General features: G+C 40.7%; 1 protein-coding gene across 2 annotated transcripts in view; it reads left to right on the top strand.

Moving 5' to 3' along the window:
* The first annotated feature begins 6 nt into the window (after positions 1-6).
* LOC102463666 (leucine-rich repeat and calponin homology domain-containing protein 2) overlaps positions 7-19945 on the top strand; it is a 53196-nt gene continuing 33257 nt past the window's right edge. Inside the window, exons 1-10 of one of the 2 annotated variants that reach the window (XM_075916257.1) lie at positions 7-206; positions 1559-1646; positions 3653-3764; positions 4038-4132; positions 4217-4284; positions 4510-4614; positions 7059-7136; positions 11342-11410; positions 13320-13368; positions 14652-14768. In XM_075916257.1, the coding sequence (XP_075772372.1) occupies positions 34-206; positions 1559-1646; positions 3653-3764; positions 4038-4132; positions 4217-4284; positions 4510-4614; positions 7059-7136; positions 11342-11410; positions 13320-13368; positions 14652-14768 (954 nt within the window). In that variant the 5' untranslated portion in view covers positions 7-33. The remainder of the gene's footprint in view (positions 207-1558; positions 1647-3652; positions 3765-4037; positions 4133-4216; positions 4285-4509; positions 4615-7058; positions 7137-11341; positions 11411-13319; positions 13369-14651; positions 14769-19945) is intronic. The other variant, XM_075916258.1, reaches the window with a different exon arrangement.

Below are 19945 nucleotides of genomic sequence, written 5' to 3'. Positions count from 1 at the left end.
GTATCTGTTGCTGTATGATATTATAAATATACCATGCATAGAAATCAACTTTTTTTCATATGTTTCTTACAGATATGTTTAAAGGGTAAATTTCACATATTTAAATTCCTCAATATTCAAGAATGTCTCAGAATAGATAAAAAACCAGATTCCTTGGATCTTCCATCACTGGGTAAAAGAATCCCATCCCAGCCACTCACAGACAGGCACGTACCTTTCTTCTTTAGAACTATTTAATGCTTGCTATGAAGGGAGTGTTTAGGATAATGGAGAACTGCTCTTACAATACGTTCAAGTAATTTTAATAATTGCATTTACTTTTAAGATACTGCATTTCAAGCTCATTAGTTAACTCATTTAAAGAATTACATTATATCCCTTCTTTTCATCCCCTGCTAAAAAGCAAATAGTAGTTGTCCTTTTTTATATCAAATTTTCAGCAATAGAGTACATCAGAAATTAGAATAGAGATAAATTTTGATGTTTTTTGAAATAGGCATCTTTTCGTGTTCACATTCGTGCAGTATATAGTATAGCACTGAAGTTACATTCCTCTGAGCTTGCTCAAAATAGAATATTGCTAGATGGAAAGCTTGCCTTCCAATACCGATCCAGCTGTATACATTTTTAAGGCTGTGTAAACTGAGACTACATTAATTGTTTTTTTCAGTTTGATTTCTCTTGTTTTTGAGAGTCCAACTGAAGTGAAAAGTGTTATGTATTTTGCTGGACTTTCTCAATTAAGATTGTTTTGAAAAAGTTAATGGAAATGTCTGATATTGACAGTCTTTACCAGTAATGTTTTATAAAACTATATTAGCTACAGAACAAAATTGTACCTTGCTAGTATACTTAAAATTTCATCCATAACCTGGGCCAGTGTTTGCTGACTTTGATGCTGAATAAAACAGAAGCGGTTTGCTGTGGCAAGGAATCTCTGAAACATATAACTTCTGCAATAGAAGAACTAGTTAGTTATCCAAGGAGGCTTAATAAGGCATAATGGAATGAAAATGTACAAAGGTGAGAGAATGTAGGCTGGTTACCTGTCAGAATACCACACCTAAGGGTAAGGGCTTGACTATACTGGGAAATAGCCTGGAATAGCTGTTTAGACCTAGCCCTTCATGTGGGCACACTCACTCTGCACTGAGTGGATTAAGTTCAACTGCAAGAACAATGCAGAATTCAATGCAATTCTTAATGCAGAATGAATGTCCAAGTGTAGGTTAGTGCAGAATATTGCACTTTAAATGTTCATATTGTTTGAATGGACTTTAGGAAACAAACCTGATTTTTTTTTCGAAAGAGAACCGAATTAAATTTATATCTGATATCCATCTTAAAATAGCCTGTCTGCACACTAAGCATTGCTGTAGTATCTTGTGTCACAGATTGGTTGGCTATTAAAAAACAAAACAATAAACTCTTTGTCGCAGCAACCATAGAGATGCTAGGGAGAAAGGGGGGTATTGTCTTTAAGACAATCCTTTCACTTACGATTCGCAAAAGTGATATTTTGTCTTACCATATCTGCTATGCTTTCTCTTTGTTATAGTATGGAAGACTTTTATCCTAATAAAAATCATGGTCCTGACTCTGGCATTGGCAGTGATAATGGGGATAAAAGATTGTCTACAACTGAAGTGAGTTGTTTTTCCCTATTCACTGTGTATTTGTATTTTTCTGTGTTGATAACAAAGGGCTGAAAGGACAATGTTTTCTTCTTTTATAGAAACCATTTAGCGTTCTTGATACACTAAATTGTTTATTTCTCTGGCATTCAAATATGCTTTGTATAACTTGAGAGAGCTTAAATATAATGTATGTTACTGTTAAATTAACTCAGGAAAATGTGTGACAAACGTACTGTAAACAGTGTAGTTATAGCCATGTTGGTGCCAGGGTATTAGAAACACATGTGAGTTAGGCTCGATCTCTTATTGGACCAACTTCTGTTGGTGAAACTTACCGTAAAGCATAGAATACTAAATATTTAAATTATTTTATGTCCCTGTTGTGGAATATGCATACACCTTCCTATTTTAGGATAAGGTGGGATTATGATATCCCTGCAAATACCATCTATCAGATGTGCCTTAGGCCAAAGGCAGCCTAGGTCAGTGGCCAGGGACAAGGTGGCTGACCTCAGCCGAAAGGCCACGCAACCTAATTTCTGAAGTCTATATGGCTGGCCTCAGGTTTGGGGCTGTGCGGCCTAGTGGTTGGAGTCAGGGAAATGGGCTGCCAACTAGAGGTGGGTGGAGGTCTTGAGTCCTCCCTCTCTAATGGGTCGCAGCCCAGGGCCCTGTTGGCAGTGAGTGTAGTACTATCCAGTCAGCAGGAATCCTACCACAACACATTGACTTTCGTTGGGTAAGAGGTACCATTCCTTCCACCTTCGTGGGCCACTTCTACCGTAAGCCCTGAAGCTGGGGTCTGCTCATTGTCAGGGTGTCTAAACTCCCTGGTGCAGGTAGCTTGTTGGCACTGACTCCTCTTAGCTTGGCTATAGACATCCAGTCTCCTGTCTAGGTTTCTAGGTCCTGTGGTCAGGGTCTGAAACGGGTCTTGGGCTGGAGCCTCCACCAAGCATCCTTGCTCCCTGGCAGTCAGCCTCAAGTGAGTTGGGCTGCTCCCTTTTATAGTGAGGCAGCTGTTGACACATGCCCAACACGGACTAAGGGACACGGACTAATGCCCATAATGTGAGGTTAACCCAATCTCGCCTAGCCTGGAGTATGCACAAACCATCATGGTCCCTCTGAATAGCTAGCCCTTGCACAGTGTTCTGTCAACCCATCTGAGCTTTCTAAAACAATTGTGGCTTCTTTGGCCATTTTCCGATAAAAATCCAAGATCGGTTTTTATAACCAGGAACAATTAATTTGACAGTTGTTTTTGTCTAATTTCTTGTTTTTAATATAAATTGAAGTACAGTGTATATTTCTTTGCATCAGCTGTTTATTGGAAGCTGTTGACTGACTTTTTAGATATATATTTATGAGCAATATTTGAAAACTATAAGGGACTTTGGCGCTTTTGTCCTATTTTTTCAATAACTTTTGTAGCTGTATAAATCTGTATAAACGACTACAGTTTGAGTAACAGAAATACTGAAATTGAATGCAGTAAAATTAAAAACTGGGACTAAGGGAAGATTTAAATATAGTCTAAAAATATACTTGCAAATTCATCTGGAGTATACTTAGATTGTAGGAAATTGTGAAGTGTGGTAATATTCCAGGATTATGTCAAGAAAGATCAAAATTTATTAGAAGTAAAGTGGCCACACAATCTTAATGGACAAACCCAAAGCTCTTTTAATTAAGTGGGGTTGTACTGGGTGATTGTATAGAGAAATGTTGCTGTGTTTCTGGAACTGTTGATTTGGTAGGTGACACACTTTGCTCAGTTAAGAGACCGGTGGTCCTGGAGTTGTGCTGCAGAGCACTTGTACATGACAAGTGCTGTTTTTCAGATGAAACAAAAAATGTCTAGACCGAACTTTGCATTCATATAAGTTTTTCACCTGTATCTCCCCTCATAGTAGCCTCCTTAATGTCACCCAGATTCTGTATTGTTATTTGTGGCTTTTCAATAGACTGCATAATTATTATACCAGTCAGGTTTTAATTCTGATTATTTGCAGCCATCTGATGATGACACAATCAGCCTTCACTCTCAGGTATCAGAATCGACAAGGGAACAGACAATAAGGAACGACAATCATTTAATAGGAAGTAAATTTGACTCCCCTAAAGGTAATTTTTAAATACACAGGAATGCGCTATTGTTTGGGGTGCAGATAATTTCTATTAAGCCCTGTACAAGATTAAATAATGGTGTATTAGAATTGTACATTTACACTTTAAGCAACATTGTAATAAAATTATAAATAGAACACTAATATGCAACAAGAAAAAAACCCATCTCTTGAAAATCTTTTCCAGATATAGCAAGAGCTCCCTGCATTAGTTATATTTGACTGTGTTACAAATACCTTTTATTTATTTTTCAAATTTAATCATCCGTAGACCAGGAGGTGTATGATTACATTGACCCTAATGCAGAAGATGCAGCCATTCCTGAGCAAGATGTACAAATGGGACCATTTGTCTACTACCTTAAGGTAAGGTAACTTAAATGGAAAAAATTAGATGGCCGGTCTTGGTTATTAATGTCTAAACTCTTATTTTTTTCCATTCTATATAAGGAACGAGGAAAACACCCTGAGAAATCACAGAAAATAGAAAGGAATGATGAGTGGGGAGAGGAAAAAAGGTAGGCCTTCTAGACATCTCTTTAGAATTCAATATTTCCAAGACATAGCTCTGCAATAGTGGGTACAAGCATCTCTGGTTGGGCAGAAGATCAGTGTGTAAGAAGGGTTTTTTTAAACTGCTGTCAACTAACATGATCATTTGCTTAAAAAAAACAAGGCCCCAAGAATGCATTCATTTCCAGAACCGACTGAAAACAAAAAAATTAGCCGAATTAATCTTTCAGGCTTCAAAAAGAGAAGCTGTTGGCAGAGGAAGATGATGAACTGAAAGAGGTGACTGACTTGAGAAAAATAGCAGCTCAGCTACTGCAGCAAGAACAGAAAAACAGGTAATACAAAATCCAAATAAGTTAAACAAGTTGTGTGCCATATTTAATTTATATTTACACTGAAGGTGTCTAGTTAAAACTCATTGCTATGTTAGAGCTTTGAGGCTAGACTTGTGCAATTAGACATGAAACAGTCAAGCACATTCATGCAGACTTTTTAGGTGTATGTCTTGCATGGTTTTCATACAGCTGCTAGATGACAGAGAAGCAACAGTGTCCAAGTATACCATCTATATTGTGATAGCAATTAATTTTTTCATTGTTCATTGGGAGAAAAGAGGAAAACCATTTGATGTTAACATTTTGTTTCATAATGTTGAGTTAGTCATTGGGTACTAAACACCTGATCACATAGTCAATGGAAATTAGTAATGTCATTATTGTTATTGTGCTAAAATGCTCTATGCTTAGATTATACATGAGTATTCAGCACTATGTGCTGCTTCTGTGTGGTTGGTTATTTTTGTAGAATATGAAGTTTTCCGTGAATGCAGAATACCAGATTTTAGAGCCATGGTGTCCAACCAGTTCTGAAGCAGTAGCCACTTTAGAAAACTAGCCACACTCAACTGGCCAAAAAGCCACATATGGAGCATAAACGCCTCCATTTGGACCACAACACATAACATTTTGTTAAAGTATAAGGAAAGAGGACTCTTGTTCAAGCACGAAACTTTTACATGATAAAACACATAAACAAGTTGAATATCTGTAGTCTGTCCTGGCCATTTACTTAGCTGTTAACGGTTTCCATTGGGCATTGCAGAGGAAGGGGCTCTTGAGAGAGGATTCGGAGTGGGACAGGAGAGTGGCTTTATGGACCGCTTTGTGCAAGGTATTCTACTTATAGGTGTAGCAAGGCAGAAAATGAAATGGTGCCCATGGAAATGGAAAAACAGGTGACAGAGGCTAGCTACCGTATAGTGATAAGGGGGAAGAGAGTAATATGAGAAGATACAAGGGAGGATAAGTGGGGAAGGGCTGAGTTAACAATAAGGATCAGAAGCTGGGATTTGATGTTAGGGAGAATGGAATGTAATCAGCGCAATCCTGAATGGAAGGGCTCTCAGAGGATTACATGGGAGAGTCATGGCATGTTGGCAGATGGGTTTCTGGGGGTAGTATTCAGTGATGGTGAAGAAGTCACGTATTATAAAGAGCATGGCACAACTAAGAGGAGTGAAAGTCTATGTTGTCGGGGAGTCTTTAAGGTCGTGGGATTTCCCACAAATTTGCTCAGCTGTGTAGGAACAAACCCGAACGAAGCAAGAGTGTGTACAGTGATGTAGCAAGATTATACATTGCATAATTGGATGAATACCGTTTAATTAGTGTCTTAAATTTCAGCATAGCTGGGGATGCTACACATCTGTTTTTCATAAAGCATTGTGAAGGATATCAGTGCTGATATTGCAGCTGCGTATTGTCAAGCTTTAGAAACTCACCAGTTTTTTTTAATCCCCATTGAGTAATTATTACATCACAACTAATGAATTACTGTTAGCTGAGTTTAATATTAATTGTGTGAAAAGATATGACTGTTTCTAGAGCTTAAATTACTTGTAATTCTAATTTAATGTATTTAGGAATGTGGATGTCCACAGGGAAGGGAAATACAATTAAGGGGGATAAGTAGGAAAGTAACGTTTAGTCCTGGTTAGCTGGCATCAGGCAAAAAAATACTCATAGAAGAAAATATTTTGAAGCCTTTCTGAACGATAAAATATTATCAGTATTTAAAAATTATAGTAAATGTTTAAAAAACATTGTCATATTAGGTTTTTAATGGTGATCATTATATTGGAAAAACTTTTCCTGTGAAGATCGGACTTCTAACCTAGTGCTGTTTAAATTACTTTTGCTGTTACTATTCTGTATTTAATAATTTAGTTCAGAACTCTAAATTCTGCTTTGGTTGGCATTGCAATGGTTATACTTGCATGAACCTGTTGATTTGCTAAGCTTTCCTTCTGTATCTGTGGCACTTGCTTTTAGTATTTCTGTCTATTTTTAAAAATGTGGAGACGAACTCAGCATTGATTTAAACTCTATGCAATCAGCACAATACAGCAAGATGCAAGTCAGCCCTGATTTTTGGCTCATAATTTTTTGTGAATCTATAATTCCTTGTAGTGACAGCAGTAAGAATTGGAATTTGAGATTAACAGTTGAAATATTTCTGGTTTTGAATCTGCAAATTTGTAAATGTTTGTATTAAGCCATTCTGACCTGAACACATGGACTGCTCTAAAATTTGTGCATCCTAATAATTTCTTATTAACTGTAACTCTGATCACTTAGCATGTTTTCTTTTTAATCCTGTGAAATCTATCCTCTCTTTCCTTTCCGCTTGCTATACTAATTACTTCCCTGTCCTCTCCCATCAACTTCTCCTGCTTCCTTCTTCCATCTCTGGGTTTGGTGTACATGAAATGTGAATGCAGACGGAGACCATTAAGCTATAGAACTTCATTCAGTGAAAAACTCTTCCAGAGGACGAGGGCTGCAGGACGTGCATCCAGGTATCTAATGTTTGTGGAGCTTAAAAATCTAAAGATCACATGCTATACAGAATCCTAGAACACTAGAACTGGAAGGGTCCTTGAGAGGTCATCGAGTCCAGTCCCCTGCCCTTACATGATCAATTCTTGGCTTATGCAAAATAGAACAAAATAATTGAGTGAATTAGTGTAGAATATTTAATGGCCAAAAATTGATCAGACTAAATTATTATGAAAATGTAGAAGTGTGTTTCAGAACACTAGGTAGCTTAACATTAGCTATTCAGAGGTAACTTCCAATTATAAGCTTTTTTTCAGTTTCTACCACTAACTTCACCAAACTTAAGCAGCCAAGCTGAAATTTTAAATATTATGTCTTGCCTTAAATTAAATTTTAGGCAAAGTTCAAGATGGAGGGAGTGGTAAACAGTAAAAGCCGTGCTGGGTACAAGAACTTCAGTATTGGAATATGAAAGGCAGAGACATATATGAATTTGGGATACTGCCTTGAAAAGAAAGGAATCTTTCTGGCTATTGATTGTAGAGTCCATATGAATCCAATACACCACTTACTGCACACACCAAAGTCTTGTACACCTGGCATATTCTTCAGAGACTCCTTTCCCTGAACAGTTCTTGAGTATTTTAATTTAAGGGGACTTTGAGGCAAAAAAATCTTTTAACATCCAGTTAAGGTGTCATGACACAATTTTTCATTTGGCTCAGAAAACACTTGAGAATAAAATAGTGTATTGAGGAAACACAACCATTAGAGAACCTACAGAGGCCAAGTGAAAGTTCCATGTTTAAAAACAAAGCTCGCCATTAAACTTTGGAAAGTAAGCCGAGGTAAGGTCAGCTTTCTGTCATTCCTTCTAATCTGAAGTTGGGAGATGATGCTGTAATTGTCATGTCTGTCAATGGGAGACTAAAAATCTGAGTGATTTCCATCTGCCATGCAAAAACCAGAGCTTCATGATGGTGGTCAGATGGAGATTGCATACACTAGTTTGTACAGCAATATTCATGTAATTGTCAAGACAATGGGATCTTACTAAACAGAAAAAAATAGTGGTACTCATGCCATCTGTTTTACAAAGAAATTCTGATGTATTCTTCTAGTGATAAATAAGGCCAGATTCCCTTCAGCTACTGATTGTTGTGTGTTACAAAGAGTCAGGCTTCAGTATGAAGAGATGTGATCTGTATAGAAATAGTGGAATGTGCCCTGCTAGCATCATTCTGAGAATAACTTGAGTTAAGAATTTGTGAGTGAGTTGAAACCTTCATTTTGCATTCCCTGCAATTTGTTGGCTTTAAAAAAAAATAAAATGGAACCTTAGTGTTGGAGTTATAAGGCTTCCTACTATTTGGTGATTTGTTTGGTTTTTGAGGAAAGTATAAAGTTCTCGGGGGAGGGGGGATGGAGATACTGAGAAATGTTGTGAATGAATTGATGACTTTTTCCAGTTCAGAGCATTTTACCTTGAACTAGGGATAAAAGCGACTAATTGACTACCCGATAAGCATATGCTTATCAAGTAGTTGAGTAGTGACTCAACTAGACACTTCCCTTCCACCCTCCTGTTGCCTCTCTCAGGGAGGCAGCAAGCGGGGAGAGCAGAAGCCAGTTCTGGGGCGGAGCCAGCTTAAAAGCTGGTTTCCCCCAGCACCGTCTCCGCCAGGGTGGGGGGGAAGAGGCGTGCATAGCAGGGGGACCGGGCGCGAGTGGCTCTTAATACATTTAAAAGGCAGAACCGCAGCGGGGTTGGCTCTCAGGGCCAGGCACTAACCCTGCCGTGGCTCTGCAGTTTGCCCCCTTTTAGACTAATTGAGTAGTTGATGGAAATTCCATCGACTTCTCGATTAGCTGGTTAAACGCAATTTAACATCTCTATCATGAACTGTTGGGTTTGAAAACTTAGTAAATCTAGATTAAGTAACTTCCATGCAGTTTTATATACAGGTTGTACACCATATTTTCCCAGTGAACCTGCAAAAATCTGTTTGGCTCTATCATTCAGTCTCTCAGAAAATTCAAAAGGCCCTGACTAGTCAAACAACTGACCACAAGACTGATAAATAATTAATTTGATATTATGTACCACTGAATTTAAGAGTTTGTTTCTGAGTAAACTATTCCAAACTATTTTCAGTATTGGGGGTGGGAAGAGATCTGAATTTATTTTTGCCAAGTATATTATTTAAAATATATTTAAACATCCATATAAAAGTCGTGATTTTTAATGATTGAATGTATCAATGACTGGTATAATTAATAGCAATAAATGGCAATATGGCATATAATTAATGACAATATGCACACATCTTTAGAATGGTCTCAAATGGCTTATTTCTAAAACTGCATGTAATAGGGTATGTCTACACTGTGGTAGTATTTTTGGATACTTGCAGTATCCCAAAATAGCTATTCTGCGTCTTTGAAATTTAACAGGCTCACTATTCCGACATCCCTGTAAACCTTGTTTCATGAGGATTAAGGGACATTTTGGAATAGTGTTTTATTTGGAAATTAACTTGAAATAAACTATGCAATTTGCGTAGCTGAAATTGTGTAGTTTATTTTGGGCTAAGAGTGCAGTATAATTGCACCCATAGTTTAAAATGTTTGACTGGCTTGTTTACATAAAATCATTTTATTTACAGTGATAATTTCAGTTGTGGCATCAAAGGTTTTTTTTTTAATATTTAATTTTATTCCAAGGGTCTTATTTTGCTATCAGTATCCTCTAAATTGCCCTCTGACTTCAATGGGAATATTTCCTGAAAACTCATGATCCTAAAATGGTTTAATTACTTAGCACAAAATTTTCAATCTTCTGTAAGTATTTGTTCTGGAGAATTGAAGTTGTTTTTTCCTATCTCAGAATGCCCCAAAATATCCAGTCTTTGCTGACTGAATCTTGAGAATGTGAACTGGAGAAAGTGTATTTTCCAATTAGAGGTCAGTCTGCATGACTTTGAGGTAAATGAGATTGGTAAAGTAACAACACTATACAAAACTTACCCTGCCATTAAAAGGTAGTTATAATACCAGGAAGCTGAGCCTCTGTGATAAGGTTGAATGGAAACCTGTGATACAAGTCAGCAGTTAAAATAAATTCACGGCTACTAAAGCCGTTTGTAAGAGAGCGGTTCATCTGTGACTTAAAATGTGGGTGGCCATTTTGCTTTTCTAACTTTACTTTTTCTCTTCTAGTACATAGCTGTTTTAAGATTATTATAACTGCTGTTGTCACTATTATTATTGAGCTCCATGTTTGTGTCATTTCAGGCTACACTTTTTCTCAGTCCTGCTCACCATGAAGTCAATAGACTATTACAGTGCAATATTTTCTGTTCTAAGAATTCAAAAATCCTAAATCAAATCCCAAAATACACTGGGGCTTGCTTGAAAATCGTTCAGTTATTGGTTTGCCTCCCTTGTTTTTAATCCTCTAATGGCAGGGGTGGGAGGAAGGGAAGTTGTGCCATCTCCTTCCACTCTGTGACTCTGGTGCTGTTTAATAATCCACCCCCCAATACGCACACAGCATAGGCCACCGGCTGCTTTGTGGGGGGCTCCACTTGCCCTTTCCAGGGCTCATGAGAGTAATTGCCATTTTATTCATCACCATTTTGCTCCCTATCATTTTTCTGATACCCTTCCAATTCTCTGCAGTCTCCTGCTCAAAACCCCAGTACCAGACTCCTGTTTATTTTACATTTCTCCTGATCTCTCTGCCGGGCCTCACTAGCCTTGCACATTCTTCCTGAGTGCTCCCAGTCTTCATTCCCATTCATTTTCTCTTCCCCACATCCCACTGGCTCCTGTCTTTGCTCTTTTGGTGAATGACTGCTCCTCTAAGCCAAAGGCAGTGGCTCTAAACCCAGTTAGAACAGTTGGGTAGTAGCCTCTCTCATAAAAAATGAGGAAAGACACCTTGCTTTTCCTGAGATCACGCAGCATTGTGCTTAGGGTTGGTTTTGTTCGGAAAAGAAATACCTGCTATTGTGGGATTTGAGAGCATAGAAGTTGCTGTTGACTTCAGTGGATATGGGACTGGGCTCTGGTTTCTTTGTATGAGCACATTCAGATTCTATGTAAAATACCACTTAAATGTTCAGAGTATTGCTTTGTAGGAAGAGTTTAAGGGAAAAGGTGTTTAAGGGAAAAGAGGTTGCTAATAAGAGAGCTGTGAGATAAATGTGTGTTTTCTTTGTAGGCTTCTTAATCATTCAACCTCAGTAAGCACAAGAAACAGGCCAAAACAGACTGTGGAATCTGAAAAAAGGTATTAAGAAATGTACTGGGTTTTTTTAATAATACTGAAATCATGTCTTTGGTGATGAACATGTTATACAGGAGAGTAGGGATGTTAACATATAGTCCTTTAAACTATATGCCCTGAGCTTATCAGTTAACCCAAATGACTGCATGCACGTGCACCCACACACACCCTTGCTGCCTCTGGACCTAACCCTCTTCCCCCACTGCCTCCCACAGAGTACAGGCAGTCCCTGGGTTACGTACAAGATAGGGACTATAGGTTTGTTCTTAAGTTGAATTTGTATGTAAGTCGGAACTGGCTCCAGATTCAGCTGCTGCCACTGAAACTGACCAGGGGCTGACAACAGGAAGCTGGAGGCAGAGTTGCTCTGCCTCCAGCTTTCTGGAATCAGCCTGATCAGTTTCAACAGCTGCTGAATCTGGAGCCTGGGACAGAACAGCTGGGGCGCTGCCCGGTAGGTTTCCACAGGACCAACCAGGCAGCACCCCAGCTGCTCCACCCGAGGCGTCCCGCAACAAAAGCCTGGTCTGCTGGGGGGGGGGGGGGGGATGCCGCCTGGGCGGCTTTGCTCCTGTCCCCCTGGTCTGCTGGGGGGGGCAATCAAAGCCGCTGGACCCCCCCAGCAGACCAGGGGGACAGGAGCAAAGCCGCCCAGGCTGCGGGGGTCCCGCTGCCTGGGCGGCTTTGCTCGGGTGTCCCTGGTCTGCTGTGGGGGTCCAGCGGCTTTGCTGGACCCCCCCAGCAGACCAGGGAGACCGGGAGAAGCTTTTCTTGCCCCAGAGGACATGGGCGGCGACCCGCCGCCCATGAGCTCCGGGGCGAGAAAAGCCTCGTTCGTAAGTGCGGATCCGACATAAGTCGGATCCGCGTAAGTCGGGGACTGCCTGTAGCAGGGGGACAGGGCGGGGCAGTGGGAGCTGGCTTAAAAGTTGACTGCCCCACGAGCACTGTCTTTGCAGAATTGGGGAGGGTTGGCAGGATGCCAGAACAGTCTTTGTCTGCTAGGAGCTTGGGCCCCCCGTAGACTGGAGCTGCCACTGCCCCACGCTGCTGCCTCTGTATTGGAGCAGCAGGCAGGAGCCGGTCTGTATGGGGAGCCGATTTTTAAACTGGCAACCCTCGCAGGCAGGCTCCCGCCTTCCACCCCGTGCTGCTGTGTCTGATACAGAAACTGCCTGTGCGCCTGGTCCTACTACATTTAAATTGCAGAGGCACAGCAGGGACAAAAATGTTCCTCTGCCCTATTGTGCTGAGCCACATGTGAAGACTAACCATATGGGCAAAAAGCAAAACTGACTATATAACAGGGCTGTTGCAGAAGGTAAAAGCTCTGGAAACCATAGATAATTTTCAGTTGTAGTAATCTTAATTCTTAATATTCAGTTTTTAAAAAGTATACACGCTTAAACTGAAAGTGCCCGTTCTAAATGGCATTAGAACAGACTTTATTTTTACTGTTACATTTGAATAACATATGTTTCTCATTCTTACAAGAAGTAATTCAGTTCCACAATTCACAAGTAATATTTTATAGATTAATGTTATCAGTTATAGTATGTACTGGAAACAAACTTGGAAACTAATAAGCTTAGTATGGTAAAACTATGAAGGAGTTGAAATGGATTTGAAATCTCAAATTTAATTACATTTTAATCAAATGCTCACAAAGTTACTTTTGATAGCATTGGTTATAAAATTGTTATGCAGCACACATCAAAACAGTGTTGATAGCCATGTGTATTTTAACACTGCATTCCAACTGCTAAAAATCGCCTTAAAACAACAACAAAAATTTGATACTTGTATAATATATTTGGCAGTCTTGTTGTTAAAGTGTGTAATAAGTAGTAATTTAGCTAATTAAAATCCAAAAAACTATTTGAATGTGGGTTTGTTTGTTTTTGTTTTTAAGCGTCTCAACAGATGAAACAAATTCTCCAGTATCTCCTTACAGCTGGCAGGTAAATATGTGCATGTAAAATTGTATAGTCTTTATTAGCCCTTGATAGTCATTTCATCCACAAATGAGCTACTGGTACAGCATAATTTGCACAGTGCTTGTGTGCCCAAATGTATTTGTTTACATGTACCAATAAACAAGTATTCATAATTGTGGTTGCAAATGTAAAGGTAATCTAAAAACATCCCTCTTAATGCAGACTTCATTTTGCATCACATTTTTAATACAGGTGGGTTTTTTTTCCAAACATTGCTTATTAATTTCAAGATCTTTGTACTGGTTTTAAGGCATTGTAGGTCTTCATTTCATCCTGCTTTATTCTTATATCGTTTCTTTGTCTTGTGTGTATCAGATTTTTCTGTTTTCTTAAGTTTTAAATATCTTGCTTTTTATGCTGAGGTAGGAAACACCAAAAGTCATGTGAAATATTTGTGATCAAACTCTGAATCTTTGGTTGTAGATTTCTATTAATTTTTTCTTCATTTTATGGTGCATCTAGGTGCAATACAAAGATTGATTTATATGCATTGTCCTTGTAGGTAAATATTTCCGTTTGCAGCAGCATCTTTCATCTGTAGTGGATATGAGAATATTTGATTTATTTAAATTCATTGATTTTACAACTAAGCCTCTTCTTGTCTCCTTCAAATCATCTTAATTTACATGTTATAAAGATGGATATTTCTATAGTGTCATCTATTTTCATACATTCCATTCTATGTAGGAGTCATAAGAAAATACTTAAAAAAAAAAATATCAATGGATAACTGAGTTGATGTGTGAAATTATTCACACCTCAATTTGTATACACAGTAGCTCACTGTGTGCTCAAATAGGGTAATCATACATGAATGGCTGGTCACAAATCTACCTTTCCATTTGCATGCCTGTTAGTGGTAAGTATATACTGTATAGTTTTGGCACATGCCTAATCTGTGAAAATGAGGCTCAATGTGGATAATCAAGAAAGCTGTGATTATTTTTTTTAATTAACAATTTTAGGTCATCATTAAATTTACTCTCCCCATATACAGTATAACTTACTTAGAATCTTAACTGCTAAAGACAGCACTTAATTCCACCAGTCTCTGGTACAGGTAAATGTAAGTGTTGTAAAACTAAAGTGTAACAGAGGCAAATAGGGCCCAAGATAAATAGTATTTCTATTTAAATCAATTTTGCTGTTCAGATTTGCCCCATAATGTAATTTCAGTATCCTCATAATCCGATGTTCTTTCTTAATGTTTAAATACGTGCTGTCTAAAACATTGTTGAACTTTGCAGCCCCTAGAAAATCAAAAGGAACTGACAGATGAGCAGCACTGGCCAGAAACGCAGCCTGTTATCTGGCAGAATGAAGAGAGGAGGAGGAGCAAACAAGTTAGAAAGGAATATTTCAAGGTATTGTTACACATTTTCTCATTTGTTGCCACTTTTCCATCTTTGAAGAACTAATGTTTCTAGTTACGACTTGAGCTCTTTTACTGTATCCTAAAGGAAGACAACATATTTAGCTTAATTATCAGCAGATGATAATTTGATAAAAAGTGATAATGTATCTTCTGGTTTACACTCTGCTGTAATTTGCAGATGTATGTATATCGTCTAACCAAATACATATTAACAAACAGTATTTTAAAGTACAGGCGACCCCCGCACTTATGGCCTATTTGGTTGCTGGAGAGCCATTGTAAAGTCGAACCCATTTTTCCCATAGACGCAATGATAAAAATGGGGGTTCCATTCCCGAAACTCTATTTCATGCTCTAAAAATGCCAACATTGACTATGGAAATGGAGGAAAAGTAAATAAAACTTTTCTAAAAGTGCACCAAAAGACTGAAAATAAAGTTTCAGAAAGATTGGATGGCTAACAGTTTGCAACTATCTTGAATTATACTTAGCCATCCAATCTTTCTCCTAAATTGGTAGCTGAAAACTTTATTTTCAGTCTTTTGGTGCGCTTTTAGAAACGTTTTAAAAACGTTTTTTTAATTATATTTTTGGTCTTTGGGAGGGGTTGCTGGGGGGGGGAGGGAGACAGGAGACTGAGCTGGCGGGGTGGGGCAGGACCCATGGGGAGTTGTAATTAGGCCTTGTGAGGGGGAGGGAGAGCCGCGGGGGTGGGGTGTTGGGATGCGGGTTGGTGAGGGCCACGAGCTGCATGGGTGCCAGGAGCCATGGGGTGGTGTCAGGACACGGCCTGGCAACTTGCTGGGGGGGGAAACTAGGGGGAGCCACAAGCTGCAGGGGCTCCAGGAGCTACTCGGTAACCTGCGGGGGAGCCGGGGGAGAGGGGGATGAAGCCTGCTGAGGGGGGGTGGCCTGGCGAAGGGGGCTGGGAAGCTGACCTGGCAGGGTGTGGCCTGCCAGGAGGACTGTGAGCCGCACGGTACAGAGGCAGGCAGGCCCACATGTAGGAGGTGGCGGGAGCGGCCTGCCTCATCACCAGCCTGCCAGTGTGGGGCGGGGGAGGGGCAGATGTCCTGTCACAGAGTCAGGTGGGGCTGCCTGCAGAAGCTGGGCAGCTTGCTGAGAGCCAGAGCGTGCGGGGGCCGCCTGCCTTGTCAAAGTAGCCAGGCGGCAGAGCACACCTGCTGCAGGAGCCAGAGCTGGCAGGACAGCCGGTGTATGCGCAGCAGGGGCAAGTCTAAGTTCCTATTACAGACGGACAAGAAGACTGTCTTAAAAATAGGTCGTAAATGCGGGGGGGCGTAAGTCAGGGGTCACCTGTATTGTGGTGTAGGCACGATCATTTCAAGTATTATGAGCTATATTTCCCTCTTGCAAAATACACAGGTTTTCTTGGGTAACTAAATAAAGGGGCTTGATGGCCTAGCTTCTCTTTTAACTTGCACCTGAGCTGTGTTCTCCATTTCAGTATGTTTAGGTTAATACATATGCTTCCAGGGCAATTTGACAGTACAGGAAATCTAGGAACACTACGCTGAGTGATGAAATGCTGCTTACTCTTACAGCAAATGTAAACTTAAAACTGTGTTCCGAAGGCAAAGAATAAAACCTAACACAGAATCCTCCCAAACATCCATCATTTCTTTTCATCTTACCCTCCGTCTCAGGCTTAAAACCACAAAAAATATGCAAAACTGTTTTAAAACAAATGTTTGTGCAATTTGTTGCTTTTTGCACAGTCTAAGAAAGGTATACAGGACATCTCAAATTGCCGTGTCCTGGAACTGTATGCTAATAACACGCTTAGGCTACATCTGCACTGCTCTGTTTTGCGCAATAAATATGCAAATGAGGCAAAGTGTGGAATATTTCCGTGTCTCATTTGCATAATTAATGAGTGGCTACTTTTTGCGCAAGAGGCTTTTGCACAAAAAGGAGCTGTCTACGCTGCTCCTTTTTGCGCAAAACCCCCCTCTTGCGCAAGAGCCGTTCTTCCACATTTATTTTCAGGAAGAACATGGTTGACTTAGTAACTGTCCTTTACTGCATTAACTGAGGGTGAGAGAGAGAGAGGAAATACTCTGAAATTAATTCAGTTTGTTTGCAATGTGTAGTAATGGTCACAAGATGTCAGTGTCTGCATGATGCAAAATAGGCATGAGATTGCAAGAAACAGAGCAGCTGTCATTTTTTTTTTACTTCTATAGATAATTGTGGTTTGTGACAAGCTTCAGCTTGTCTTATATTTATAGAATGGCCAGTTTTAACAATGTTACAGAAGACCTAAATAAACTGAGTCCAATAACACATTTCTTTGAATGCAGGTCCCTCTGTTTGTTCAACTGTGAATACATATGTGCTCCATCCTCCTCAGAATGGGGACTTACTGCACGTAGTGTCCATTCGTCCACATCTGCTCCCCTGTTCTTGTGCTGCCGCCGAGAATATGGGGGCGAGGGTGTGACGTAGCGTTGGTTCCTTGCTGGTTGCTATGCTGGGCAGTGGGCTGTGGGTGACCTCCACTGGCTGCTGGCTGTAGCATGGCCCAGCAGGGCAGGGGATGAGTCGTCATTCAAGGGGGCTCCGAACCTGTCGGACCAGTTATCTCCCAGGGAGCGGAACAATGGGAAGAAGGGGAGTGGAGCCCTGGCTGGGGGAAGGGAGGGACAGGGCTGGAAGTTAGTTGTTGGTTTCTGTCTGGTATCATGGAGGAGGCAGCTTAAGCTACAGGCTGAGATTTAGGGGCCCAGTCTCCCCCATCTCAAGGGGGGCTGAGGCATCCTAGGCCTGGCCTGTGACCAGATGACATCTGTGCTGTGCTGTATCCTGGAGAAGCAATAGACTCCCTCTATTCTACTGGCTGGTGGAGTCTGTTCGTGCCACTACGGGAGTGCAGGAGGCGGGGGACCCCAACGCGCCTTCACAGGGGGGCTGACTGACTGCTTCTCCAGTTCTTTCTTACCACTGCATGGCCTGAGTCAGACTCTTCCATTGTTCAGAGCTGATGCTTTTTTTTTTTTCATGTTGTTTATTGTTGTTCAGTGTTTACTAGTTAGTGTTGGATTCCACAGCAGGGAGATCCTTTCCAATTTCCAGACGTGGGTCTTAGATTACCTTTAGGATACCCGGTTTAAAAATCCCTGTCTTCTCTGCTCATTCCCTTTTGGCCTGCAACAATAACCATTACTGCTTCTACTGCCTTGGAGAAATTCGTATCTCCATTAAATGTAGTAGTTGCTGTGCTTTTCTGTGAGAATGTTGGCTTTGGAAGCACTTTATGGCGTGCAGCATCCCCAAACAGGCCCAGACTGGGGAGACCTTCCTTTCCATCATCCACAATTGTCAAGGATTGTGTCTCCTAATACTGTATGTGATTCCAGAGCAGAAGGGGAAGTCAGAGAAGGACTCTTCGGCTGGGCCCGCCGGTGAGAGTTAGGGGCACTCGGTTTTATATGTAAAGGCAGATCCTCTCCTAGATCTTCTAGGAGAAGAGATCCCTCCCTAGCCCTGTCCAAGTCACCCAACCCATAAGAATTTTGGCCCTCCTAAGTTGCGTTGGCATGTTGAGAAGAGCAGGACTCCCTTCATACCAGTTTTCTGAATTCCAACATTGTGTTGCCACCTAAAATGAAACACTGGGACACAAAGGACCGGGAACTGCCAATAATATTGAAAACTACAAAGTTCGAGACTAATTTACCAGTGGTGCCAACACCAACAGCATATGGAACACCACCATAAGGAACAGCAGTCTACACCTATTCTACTTGAAGGGAATGACAAGACACAAATTTTGAAGATGAATATGATTTATAGTGTTCTAGATGATACCTCCATCCAGCAAGTCCCACAATTATGCTTGTTAACAAGATGTATCCTTAGCAGGGGGAGAGACATAACTGCAGTAATCCAGGGGTCTGGGAGAAGTCTATCCCCTATTCAGATCGCTAGCTGCAGTCTCCTCTCAGCAGATCTGATGGCGCTGCTGATGGAGCTAGATCCAACTTTTTCATCTTCAGGATCGTTAGATGTACTACAGTGTAACCAGCTCCTCCCCCACTGAGATGGGTTCTTCTTCTCGGTACCAGTGCTACCCAGTGCCTTAGGGAGCACCACAGACCTCTTTCAACCCTTTACACGGCCTTATTGGAACCCTTAGACAAATACCTGGAAACCATCTCTTTCAAGCATGATTTTTCCGACCCTTCTGTTCTAAGAAGTGTGAATCCCCCTAAGCTCATGGAAGAAGGGGAAGATGAGCAGGATCCATCAGGGCCAGAGTTCTGATAGAGATATTGTCCTTGTGTCTTGATGTGGTAGATACTCTGGCCACTCCATTGCCACTGGCCAACTATTGAAGTTCCAGGAGCTAATAAGGGCAGTAGTAGAACAGCTCCAAATCTCCTTAGAGGAAGTCCAAGATCTTGAGTATAAGTTCCTTAGGTATCCTTCAATCGGCAGGCTCCTGTTGATTGATCTCCCAGTAAATGAAACCCAAACTAGGGAAATATACATAAACTAGGGGAAAACAGCCTTAATGGAGCTATTGTAAGGTGGGTGCAAAACTGTTTGGAAAACTGTTCCAAGAGAGTAGTTACCAGTGGCTCTCAATCAAGCTGAAAGGTCTTGATGGGAGTTCTCCTGGGCTTGCTTCTGCTCAATATCTTTATCAGTAATTTAGATAATGGCATAGAGCTCTTCTGGAACTGAGAGCAGAATGAGAAACTTGCAAAGCATTTCTGTTGTTCATACAATCCCAGCACTTTGATGACTGACAACATAGCTATAGGAAAAACTTAAACAACAACAAAAAGACTAGTAGCACCTTAGAGACTAACAAAACATGTAGATGGTGGTATGAGCTTTCTTGGGCACAGCCCACTTCTTCAGATGACAGGAGTATTAGAAGTCCAGATCCAAGAATAAATAAGGGAGGAGGGGATGGGAGGGAAGAAGGAAAAAAAAGGAGAGAAAGAAAAGGGGGGGGGGGGGAAGAGGGGAGGAAGAAAAGAGAGACCAATGAGTAGATGAGCTTCAGGGGGTAGCTGAGCTAGTAGGGGGGGGGGGGGGGGAAGAGGGGAGGAAGAAAAGAGAGACCAATGAGTAGATGAGCTTCAGGGGGTAGCTGAGCTAGTCTGTAACAGAAAAACTTAAAAAACAAATAGT

The sequence above is a fragment of the Pelodiscus sinensis genome, unplaced genomic scaffold (assembly GCF_049634645.1).
Source record: "Pelodiscus sinensis isolate JC-2024 unplaced genomic scaffold, ASM4963464v1 ctg53, whole genome shotgun sequence".
Classification (NCBI taxonomy): domain Eukaryota; kingdom Metazoa; phylum Chordata; order Testudines; family Trionychidae; genus Pelodiscus; species Pelodiscus sinensis.
The sequence above is the reverse complement of the archived record's forward strand: the minus strand, read 5'-3'. Positions and strand labels throughout refer to the sequence as shown.